Here is a 12,360-nt window from a genome sequence, read left to right on the forward strand (position 1 = left end):
CTATGTAACTAGAGTGAGTCATAGAATAATGAAACTGCCTAGAAGTATGCTTAGCAAAAATTGAAATGCGACAAATAGTTATTTACTAAGCACCCATTTTTTTGCGGTTTTCTTTAGTTTAAAAATAAATTGTGCTTATTCGTTATATGGAAGCAAATACGACAAAAAAAAAATTTTAAATCAACGGAAACTTTTAGCTACTTGAAACTTCCACATTTGACCGTATGAATAAAAACTAAGCAATTGCTTTTTCTTATTTATATGGTCCATTATTACAATAAAATTTGAAGGGCTATAAAACTGCATACTCAAAAAAATTTGTAGCACCTCTGAGAAAAAAGTTTGAAATTTGGCTGAAAATTTGTTAAATTTTTTTAGTTTTCTGCAAAGTTATAAACTTGAGGTTTGCTAGAGCATGAACTATATTTTAAATGAAAATTCTTAAAAGTAAATAAGTAAACATACTTAAGTGGCAAAAAAATTACGCTTCGAAATGGGGGCCGCTATTGATGTAACCGATACTGTACATACATATAGTTTCCTCATTCAATTTTCGCCTAGAGAATTTTATGAACAATTTTTCAGTTGAAAATGATTCTCGTAAATTTTTTGTTACTTTCGAACCAAAATTTTAAACGGCTAAACAGTTTCATTAGAACTAAACAAACACCCATTTTGCTATTGCATTTACGTTTCTTAATAAATAAGTATAATAATAATAAAAGCCAGTTTTTATATAACTAAGAAAATTAAAAAAAATCAAAAGAATTTAGTTATTTTGAGTATACAAATATTGAACGAAATTTAGTTAAATAAATAGGGAAAATCAAATTTCAAACTATATTTAAAAATTTTACAAGTAAATAACGTTTTGTAGTAATCGGTATGATACATTTAGAACTGAATATTCACATATTGGTTGCTATTGCTGTAAATCATTGCTCGGTATATCTTTGCGTGTATTTAGAATTTGTGCATTCGAAAGCGTCAAAATACAAAGCATCGGTCTCTTTCATTTCTAAATCGCACTAAAACAAAAATCCAGTTGCCATACAAAATAGGGCTATAACCGTGGTTGCGTACATTTGGCATGACAATCTGCTGAGGTTTAGAAATAAAAGAGATTGATGCTTTGTACTTTGACGTTTTCGAATGCACCCAACAGCGTACTATGTTGGTACTCGCACAATTTGTATTCGGCCACCGTTTAAAATTCCAGCAACTTTGCCGAAAGGTTTATAAAGTTCGTTTTCTGGTATTACACCAACAAATTATGAGGGGTCTTCACACGCCTTTCTATACTTTTCATTAAATGTTAAGCTTGGCAAAATAGTTTTTGATTAATGGCAATAATGGAGAGTCAATGCGCCTATTCTATTAGGATACCATTTTTACACCTTCGACTCTTCCATATTAATTTTTAAGGATTTTTTTTTCTTAAAACTGCATTATAACTATCGTTAATACTTGAAGAAATTTGCTCAAAAGTTTAATTTTTTTGCTCGTGTTGTAGGTAATTTATTCGAGCTCCTTTGAATTTCATGTTGTTTCCATTAAGCGGATACAATTTAATCGTGAAAAAAAATGTAACGGTTCAGCAAAACATACGAGATTCTCTACATTCTTGAAGGCTTTGTAACAGCTTTACGCAGGTTTATTTATAAAGAACATTTTTGTATTTATCTCTAAAATGCAGCTGAGAAACTCAACTCCTTTACGATAGACAAGCTACAGATGTTTCTGGACGACAGATTCATTCAAACTGTCCAATTTTCCGGCAGTATTCATCGGAATTGATTATTCGGTTCTTTGGTAGGAGTTCAAAAAAGATTACGTCCTTCACATCGCTTCGCACTTAGTGCATAACCTTTCTTTGATCAAGTTCTGCTTTTGAATTCGCTTAGGGCGCATATGCACGTCGGAACCAAAACAATTGGCTTTCCACTTTGTTGTAAGCACATGGAATTACCAAATATCATAAAAAAAAAACAAGTGTTCTTCAAGTTTCAATAGACATCGAATTTTTTTGAACCAGTTTTGGCACTGACGTTCATCTAGAGCAGTGCCAGGCAAAATACACACGTACATTTAGCACACATAGCCTGGGGGGCTACTGGCTGTCTGGCGTTGGCTGTCTGGCGTAAGTTTTCACGGAAATGAAACAGCAAACACTTGGGCGAAAATTCCAGTTCTTCTTTCAAACAAATGCAATCACTTTTTACTCCACGCATTAGGGGTGTTAAGGCAAAGGCTGGCAAAAAGCACGAAATCTCGTGAAAATTTCGAAAGGTTTTTTGAACTGTCGAAAGGTTGTAAGAAATATTTTTGCGGAATAAGGTTTTTTCAACTTAACTATTTTAGTGGCCTCCTCTTCTTCATAAAAATAATCAGGCTTCTCCTGAGTTTCGCCCGAAAACAAATTCAGCCGAAATTTTTTCATCCGCCCGTAAGCGGAAAGAGAAAAGCGAACGATGCCGGGCGAAAATGAAACTCGTGATAAGGCTGAATATTGACAATTCGAAAGCAAATTCTAACGCATATCACACGTGTGCAGCAATCACTTTTTTCCAGATATTTTAAGAGCAGTGAAATTTTATATTCAGTGCTAAAACGTAGTAAACTATAGTGTTAATTAATAATTTTAGGACGAAAACTATAAAAATAAATTACTTGTATACATTTTACAAAATCTCGGTTTTAGCCAACTTTATGTTGCAGTTGTTTTATCATGCATATTACATATACATACATATAATGGTAATACGCATACATACGGTTGTGTGTACGTATTTTATTAAAGTACGCTTATTTGCCCTTTTATATTTTATTTTTATATTTTTGTTATAAATCTCGTTTCATTAATTTTTCACAATTGCTGATTGCATATTTGCTGTTCATTGTTTTCGTTTACTACGTATTTTTGTTTTGACTTATTCTCACACATTTTTCGTATTAACATACTCCATACTATACTATCTCACTTCATTATTTAACTAAACTTATTTACTTATTTTATACAAAAATAAATGACAAAAAATTATTTAAATATACAAATTGGCAATTTCATTCGTTTGTATGCATTTTCCATATGTTAATGCTATTTTGCTATGTTTTCAACTATTCTATTTCAATTTTCCCTTTTTATGCCTTACGCATTTCCTTCGGCACGCTTTTCAAGTTCCCTTAGTTTTCTATATGCGTATTTTCGTTTTTTGTATTTATTTACTAATTTCAGTTATGCTCATCACTTAAAGCGCTGCTTTTTACAAAAAAAAAATTCACATAGTTTTTTTTTATTATTTAATTAGTACATGCGTACTTAATTTAATGTAGCATTATTTAATAAGTTTTCAATTTTACTAGTATTAAATTCTCTTCCCTAACCCTCGTTTCGCCCCCTTCTTACTCTCTTGCACGTTTTCGCGTTTCTTATGCTTATATTACAACAGGAAAATTATAAACAAATTCAGCGATTTGAAGCTTAGCAACAAAAGAGTACAACTTTGTTTTTTTTATGCGGGCGATTCATAAATTTAAATTCTCATTAAAACAAAAAATAATTATTATTTTATTTAAAAATAATTATTATTTTATTTAAAAATTCCTAAAGAAAATTAGTTGCCTAAACTATAAAGAATAATTATATAGCTAGAGTATATGTATAAATACGCTTTAAATAGTACACAACCCACACACAGCTAAATAAACAATTTCAAAAATAAAAACAGCTGCACAATTCTATGTGTATGTAAGTTTCAGTTTTTTTTTTCATACTATATGTATGTATGTTTTTGTGTGCAAATGTAGCGCGTATGTACACACATACATATCTCTAGCATGCATGCCCACTAATCATCGTCGTCATCGGAAGAATTTGAGGACAGTTGTAGATCGTTTTGCAGCAGATCACTTGTAAATGCACCATTATTGCTGTTGTGGCTATTCATGTGGTTATTGCTGTTGGACGACGCATAGCCAGACGTGTGTGTATTGCGATTATGTTGTTGTGGCGCAGCTGCAGTCATTGGCGGAAGCGCTGACATTAGATTTGGCAACTGATGCATTTGATGCTGCTGCTGTTGTTGCTGATTGCCAGCGCCAACATCATCATCACTGCTATCGTCTGAGTCACTGCCACTATCACTGCCGCTCGAATCAGAACCAGAACTCGAACTGGATGAGCTGAGGCCGAGAATTTGCTGGAGAAGAGAGGAGGGTTTAAATGATTAGTTTTTAAGTAGGTACATTTTTACATTTGGTTCAGTGTTTTCTTATGAAAATACAAATTTTCACCAAAATTTCGAACATCTTATTTGTAATGGTATGCAGTTTTAAAGCCGATTCAATTTTACTATAATAAAGTGCAAATTCCAAGTAGCTACAAATTACCGTTAATTTAAATTTGTTTGGTTTACGGTATCACGCATTTTTCCACACCAAGTATGTTCGAATTTTTTGTTTAAAAATTACCAAAAATCAACGGTATTTTGTAGCCAGTTGAAGCTTGCACTTTACTAAAATTCATTGGGCTATAAATCTGCATACCACGAAGTGTTCTAAAAATTGTTTACAATTTTTTTATACATGCCTGTTACGGTATCCGACGGATGCTGTCCGCACGAAAAGATTAGACCAATGCGGATGGCAACCGTCGGTTACCGTAATAGGCATGATAAAATTGGAAATGTAGTATATCGTCACTTGGCGCGCAAGACCTCGTATCCGCCAAGTGCAATACCACGTATAAGATAGTCGGAAACGAGCGAAGAAACACGTCCGTCACGCTAGCTGACCTACTTCTCCAAAAAATGATAAAAATTACTCAGAAATTAGGTGCAATTTAAGGCCCCAAAAATTAATTTAAGTACTCACTTTGTTTCCGAGAAAATATATGGGTCAGTCAGCGTGACGGTCATGCTAACTGACCCACCCACTAAATTTCGTCGAACATTAGGTACAATTTAGGGCCACCAAAATTAATTTCGGTGCACACTCGGTTTCCGAGAAATTCGTGACGTCACGCTGGCTGACCCACCCACTAAATTTCGTCGAACACTGGTAAATATTATTCAGGAATTAGGTGTAATTTAAATGTTTTTTAGGGCCACCAAAACTAATTTCGGTGCACACTCGGTTTCCGAAATATTCGGTAGGAAACCGAGTGTGCACCGAAATCAATTTTGGTGACCCTAAATTGCACCTAATTTCTGAATAATATTTACCAAAGGCCGATGAAATTTAGTGGGTGGGTGACGTCACGCTGGCTGACCCAAAACACATTTTTCCGAATTTTTCGGAAACTGAGTGTGCACCGAATTTAATATTGGTGGCGCTAAAGTGCACCTAATTCCTGAATAATATTTACCAGCGTGACGCCACGCTAGCTAACCCACCAACTAAATTTCATCGAAAACTGGTAAATATTATTAAGGAATTAAATGCAATTTAGGTATTTTTTAGGACCATCAAAATTAATTTCGGTGCACGCTCGGCTTCCGAAATATTCGCAAAAATGTGTGACGTCACGCTGGCTGACCCACTCACTAAATTTCGTCCAACACTGGTAAATATTATTCAAAAAGTAAATGCAATTTTGGTGTTTTTAGGGCCACCAAAATTAATTTCCGTGCGCACTCGGTTTCCGAAATATTCGCGAAAATGTGTGACGTCACGCTAGCTGGCCCAACCCACACATTTTCGTCTAACACTGGTAGAGATTATTCAGGAATTAGATGCAATTTAGGTGTTTTTAGGGCCACCAAAACTAATTTCGGTGCACACTCGGTTTCCGAAATATTCGGTAGGAAACCGAGTGTGCACCGAAATTTATGACCCAAAACACATTCTTGCGAATTTTTCGGAAACTGAGTGTGCACCGGAATTAATTTTGGTGGCGCTAAAGTGCACCTAATTCCTGAATAATATTTACCAGCGTGACGTCACGCTAGCTGACCCACCCACTAAATTTCTTCGAAAACTGGTAAATATTATTCAGGAATTAAATGCAATTTAGGTGTTTTTTAGGACCACCAAAATTAATTTCTGCTTCTGAAATATTCGCAAAAATATGTGGCGTCACGCTGGCTAACCCACCTACTAAATTTCGTCGAACACTGGTAAATATTATTCAGGAATAAGGTGCCATTTAAATGTTTTTTAGGGCCACCAAAACAAATTTCGGTCCATACTCGGTTTCCAAGAAATTCGCAAAAATGCATTTTTAGTCGGCCATTTAGAGGGTGGGTGGCGTCACGCTGGTTGACCCAAACACATTTTTGCGAATTTTTCGGAAACCGAGTGTGCACCGAAATTAATTTTGGTGGTCCTAAAGTGCCCCTAGTTCCTGAAAAATATTTACCAGCATGACGTCACGCTAGCTGACCCACGCACAAAATTTCGTCGAACACTGGTAAAAATTATTCAGGAATTAGGTGCAATTTAAGTGTTTTTTAGGGCTCCGAAATATTCGGTAGGAAACCGAGTGTGCACCGAAATTAATTTTAGCGGCCCTAAATTGCACCTAATTCCTGAAAATATTTACCAGTGTTAGACGAAATTTAGTGGGTGGGTCAGCTAGCGTGACGTCACACATTCTTGCGAATATTTCCGAAATCGAGTGTGCACCGAAATTAATTTTGGTGGCCCTAAACAGCACCTAATTCCTGAATAATATTTACCAGCGTGACGTCACGCTAGCTGACCCACCCACTAAAATTCGTCGACCTGTAGTAAATATTATTCAGGAATTAGGTGCAGTTTAGGGCCACCAAAATTAATTTCGATGCACACGTGGGTTCCGAATTATTCGCAAGAATGTGTTCTGGATCACGTCACGCTAGCTGACCCACCCACAAACTTTCGTCGAACACTGGTAAATGTTATTCACAAAGTAGATGCAATTTTGGTGTTTTTAGGGCCACCAAAATCAATTTCGGTGCGCACTCGGTTTCCGAAATATTCGCGAAAATGTGTAACGTCACGCTAGCTGACCCACCCACAAAATTTCGTCTAACACTGGTAAATATTATTCAGGAATTAGAGGCAATTTAGGTGTTTTTTAGGGCTACCAAAACTAATTTCGGTGCACACTCGGTTTCCGAAATATTCGGTAGGAAACCGAGTGTGCACCGAAATTTTGTGGGTGGGTCAGCTAGCGTGAAGTGAACCAGTACACATTCTTGCGAATAATTCGGAAGCCAAGTGTGCACCGAAATTAATTTTGGTGGTCCTAAACTGCACCTAATTCCTGAATTATATTGACCATAGTTCGACGAAATTTATTGGGTGGGTGGGTGACGTCACGCTAGCTGACCCAAAACACATTTTTGCGGATTTTTCGGAAACCGAGTGTGCACCGAAATTAATTTTGGTGGCCCTAAATTCCACCTAATTCCTGTATAATATTTACCAGAGTTCGACGAAATTTAGTGGGTGAGTCAGCTAGCATGACGCCACGCTGGCTGACCAAAACACGTTTTTGCGAATATTTCGGACACCAAGAGCGCATCGAAATTAATTTTGGTGGCCCTTAATTGCACCCAACTCCTGAATAATATTTACCAGTATTCGACGAAATTTAGTGGGTCGGTCAGCTAGCGAGACGTCACACATTTTTGCGAATATTTCAGAAACCGAGTGTGCACCGAAATTAGTTTTGGTGGCCCTAAAGTGAACCTAATTCCTTAATAATATTTACCAGCGTGACGTCACGCTAGCTTTCCCACCCACTAAATTTCGTCGAACACTGGTAAATATTATTTAGGAATTAGGTGCAATTTAGGCGTTTTTTAGGGCCACCAAAACTGATTTCGGTGCACAGTCGTTTCCGAAATATTCGGTTGGAAACCGAGTGTGCATCGAAAACACATTTTTGCGAATATTTCGGAAACCAGGAGTGCATCAAAATTAATTTTGGTGGCCCTAAATTGCACCTAATTCCCGAATAATATTTTCTCTACTATAATTATGCACATAGCCAAAATAATTCTTTCTATGCCACTTCATACGTGGTATTGCATTTAGCGAATACGAGGTATTGCGCGCCAAGCGACGACATGGTCTTTGTTTTATAACTAGCTAGGCTTGTATAAAAAATATGAAACTTTAAGTTAACCAAAGAAATACAGCCGAAACTGGTGAAAATAAGGATAGTCTATTATTTCTGCCACCAGTATATTTTAAAATTTTTTAACTTATTTTTCTGTTAGAACAGTTTAAACAACACAAAAGGCACTCACCTGCTCTAGCTGCGCCGCCGCATTGGCCATTTCATCGTTTGGCGATGCCATGCCTGGCATGTGCTGCTGCTGTTGCATCTGATGCTGCTGTTGCATTATATGATTGCTGCCCGTATGATTGCCCATAGATAGATTGTTGCTGCTGCTGTGATAGCCAGCAATGCCACCATTGGACAAATGAGCTGAGGATGTGGTGTTTGAGGAGGAAGAGTACATGCGATTGTTGCTTGATTGCTGGTGCTGTTGCTGTTGCTGCTGATAGTGATTGTGCTGTTGTTGCCTTTGTTGTTGCTGTGCAAAGTTTTGCGGCGAGGAAGCTAGTAAGAGAAATAACCATTAATAATTTCCGAATTTACAAAAATGTTAACACTTTTTTTAATTAAAATCTAGTTGTCGACATACTTCGTTGCTCCATGCGATTGTGTTTTGTTTGCTTGCCGCTACGACTAGGCGCCGTCGCCGCAGTCGTCGTCGTCGCCGTCGTCGTAGACGCACTTGTCAATGCCGCTGTCGCCGCCGAACTAAGATTATTGTGCCGTTTTTGATTGTTACGATGCGATTGCTTAGACTGCTTTGTCGGAGAGGGTTGTTGATGGTGCTGCTGCTGTTGTTGCTGCTGCATAAGATATTCATGCGCCGAATTATTATGACTCGACGCCGAGGACGATGTGGATATATTCGCCGCATCACTGCCACTACCAACACCACCACCGTGCGTGTGACTATTACCAGCGGCAGAGGACAGACCAAACATGCCATCATCATCGTCATCGAAGATCATTGGAATGCTAGGCAACGTGGCTTGAGTATTGTGCGCGTTCCAGCTGCAAAAATGAATATATATTAACAATATTATGAACGTGCATTCAAATATATATATTTATTTTGGAATACTCACGCCGGAGCTGATTGTGGACTTTTGTGTATGGATGGCGGTGCAGACGGTGAAGCTGACGCGGATGGCGAGTTTCTTGGCTTAAAATCAACTGGGGAAAAACGTGTAAAAAAGTTAATAATTTTTAACAAATTTTAAGTACTTACAATGGATAAAATATATATTTTTAAACTCTTATATTGTGTTAGATTTTGGAATTATTTCAGCAAAGTTTAAATACTTATTTTAACTCACTTATATTATTCCGTCGACTCCCTGTCGACACTTTCGTCTTCGATGAGATGCGCATCGTGCTATTCTCCTTAATTTGCTGAGGCGCTGGCACGTTTGCATTAGCTGCTAACGCACTTGGCTTGTTTGTCATTTCACTCCTGAAAATAAAGTAAAAAAAATGGTTTTTAAAAAAACTAAATTCTTAAAAAATGCCTACAAAACTCTTTCCTCAAGAAATAATGGAACGGGCATTATTGGTTGCAATCCCGTACGAGTCCAGACTAGTCAGAAATAGTAAGATTTTACATGAAATCGATCCCATACTCGGTTCACTGACTATTATTAGGACAAAAAAGAGCGTAAATAAGTCTCTGTCAGAAGTTACCAGTTGTAGTCCGAAGATTTTTTGCTAGTAAATTCTGGTAAAAATGTCAAACGATCAGCTGTAGTGTGTTTGACAACCAAATTGTAAACAAAAGAAAATTGAACTCTGCTAATGTATGTTGAAAAGTATTTAATTGTTTAAGTGGATTCTAATGAATTTGGAAGTATTTTTGGATACTAACATGTGTGTTTACATACAAAATTAGCAAAAATTTACAACCTAAATTTGGAGGTTATGTTGAAGTTGACAGACAGAGTTTTACTTTCTCGCTCTGAGCGAATTTTTATTTTTTGACAGTTTTACTAGTTTTCGTCCGAGAAATACAGGATTGGCCCTATTTCGGTTGCAAGCTTGGATTGCCTTGTGCTCTTTTTTCAAAAAAAAAAAAAAAATAAATAAATAATAGAAAACCGTAGTAGAAAGCGTAACAAATTTCTTAAGAACTGCGTACTGCCTTAAGGAAATTTGACTCAAGAAAATTTCTAAGCCATTTCTTGTAAATACGTCATTTTATATGGAGTTTTTGCTTTTCTTGAGAGCTGCATACTGGCCTGTATTTTGGTATACACCCTATGTATATGAATTGATCCAACTCTGATTGCGTTTTCCCCACAAAATAGAAATTTAAAAATAATTCTAAATATTACTAAATGTGCGATATAGTAACTATAGTTCTCACACGATTGGATTATACGCAGCTAGACTGGGCACACGCCGCCACGACTACTACAAAAGCTGCATGCTTGAGAAGAAACACCATCCAATACCTTCTCTGTCATTCCCCAGCTCAATCAAAACGGAGAGCAAACGCTTTTGGCAGTAATTTCTTGAATGATCTCGATGACGTCAAAGCGATGGATGTTCGAAGCTCAAGCATTTTTTTTTTGCTAAGCACCAAGTGGTTTATAGGGGAACGGTGATAAATGCAAACTGGTAAAATTCTTATGTAAATTTCCATTTTGATAGTATTTGGGCGCGAAAATTATCTAAAAATTTTAATCCCGAATATTTTACTTTACTTACCTAGTCTTTTTCACTTGTATATTGTGATTTAATTTCTCGAACGTAATACCACCGGTTTTTCGATCATAAATCAACAAACATTCTTTTGTGTATTTTCTGTGATTTCCCTTATAAACTGTATGAGGCACACCGGAACTTACTGTAAAGAAAAAAAGGTAAACAAGAATGTTAAAAAAAACAATCATTTTAAAACAGTTTTAGTTTGAAATTCATTAAAAACAAAATTTGAACGGTTTTTAAAAGTAAACAGTTCTATATTAAAAATTCTACAGTTCACTGACAGTTTTTTTTTTCTTTTGTGCATCAATGTGCGCTTCAAGCGCTTTGTCATCCCCAACTAATTTTTCTGTACTCAAGCGCTCATCTACATTTACATATTTAAATTCTTATCAGTACTCATAATCGTTTCTTAGTAAATGCTTTCAGTTTGTTTACCAGACATCGGTCAAAAAAAAAACCCCAACCAAATGTGAATTAGAAAAAAGAACACCACAAATAAATAGCTTGTGTTGATTTCCAAGTAATTATTACAAATACAAAGATTTATTTATGTGCAACACCATATTTTTTATGGCACACAAAGAAAAATCCAAAACTCCTGATTGTTGCAATAACGAATATAATGGTAATTCCAAACAAACAAAAAATCTTCGGTACAGTGCATTTTCAACGACGACAGGTTTCCTGGTGTGGCATAAATTATGCAACACACCAAAAAGCTGTACAACGGCAAAAAACACACCTCAAATACCGCAGACTGGCAAACCGAAATATATATATAAGAAAAATAAAAGCAGAGTATCAAGAAGGAGTGAATGGAAAATCACAGAAAAAACCATAGCAAACTAAAAGTGCACAAAAAGTGATCGCAATGCATATGAAATGTAAAGTTGGAGCTGCAATAACAATAAAACCGCACAGCACAAGAAAGATTAGCAAAATATATTTGTAATAAAATATGGAGTCTAAAATGTTATTTATGCGTACATATGTAAGTACATACATTAAAAAAAAATTGCTCGACTATGGTGGTTTTTGGAAATGGAGCGATATAGTACATATTGCATAGAAATATATATATTTTTTTTTAACTTTCGAGACAAGAAAATAAAATAAAGTTAAATAATTTGGGTGTTCACACTTGATAACCAGTCAGGTTATCTGGTTCAAAATTATTATTCCGTAGTGTGTTTTATTGTTGTAAGCTGAATAAAAAAATATAACCACAGCCAGGCAAGTGTGAACACCCACAATATTAAATTAAAATACAGTCATGTGAAAAATAATACTACCACGACATTTTGTCTAGCTTAACTTTTATTTACTTAATGTTTATTATTTCTGTATAAAAACCATTACATAAGTCCAAATTTCGGACTTTGTAGAAACGTTAGAAAAATTCAAACAAATTTTACAACATACTCCGTTTTAAGAATTCAAAATTCCAGCTTAATAAAGTGCAAGTTTATACAAAAAACATTGTCGACCGTACTTTGTAAGAAAAAAAAATTTGACACCGTCAGCAAAAAAAGATTACCAATGCGAATTCTTGTTATTGTGAAATTTTGTTGAATTTTTCTACAAAGTTTGAAATTTAGACTTACTAT

General features: G+C 35.7%; 1 protein-coding gene and 1 long non-coding RNA gene across 6 annotated transcripts in view; one reads left to right on the forward strand and one right to left on the reverse strand.

The window, feature by feature from the left end:
- Positions 1 to 2,029: 2,029 nt before the first annotated feature.
- LOC118744543 (ell-associated factor Eaf) overlaps positions 2,030 to 12,360 on the reverse strand; it is a 63,516-nt gene continuing 53,185 nt past the window's right edge. For all 5 annotated transcript variants that reach the window (XM_036477660.1, XM_036477659.1, XM_036477658.1 and 2 more), the window contains exons 4-9: positions 10,754 to 10,892; positions 9,367 to 9,503; positions 9,136 to 9,223; positions 8,640 to 9,061; positions 8,238 to 8,554; positions 2,030 to 4,199 (exon numbers count right to left, since the gene is read on the reverse strand). In XM_036477660.1, coding sequence (XP_036333553.1) covers positions 3,849 to 4,199; positions 8,238 to 8,554; positions 8,640 to 9,061; positions 9,136 to 9,223; positions 9,367 to 9,503; positions 10,754 to 10,892 — 1,454 coding nt within the window. In that variant the 3' untranslated portion in view covers positions 2,030 to 3,848. The remainder of the gene's footprint in view (positions 4,200 to 8,237; positions 8,555 to 8,639; positions 9,062 to 9,135; positions 9,224 to 9,366; positions 9,504 to 10,753; positions 10,893 to 12,360) is intronic.
- LOC118744544 lies at positions 8,481 to 9,307 on the forward strand. The gene is made up of 2 exons (XR_004993558.1): positions 8,481 to 8,557; positions 8,628 to 9,307. It is a non-coding gene; the product is annotated as an uncharacterized LOC118744544 (long non-coding RNA).

The sequence above is a fragment of the Rhagoletis pomonella genome, unplaced genomic scaffold (assembly GCF_013731165.1).
Source record: "Rhagoletis pomonella isolate Grant_MI unplaced genomic scaffold, Rhpom_1.0 Rhpom_scaffold_00008, whole genome shotgun sequence".
NCBI classification, from domain to species: domain Eukaryota; kingdom Metazoa; phylum Arthropoda; class Insecta; order Diptera; family Tephritidae; genus Rhagoletis; species Rhagoletis pomonella.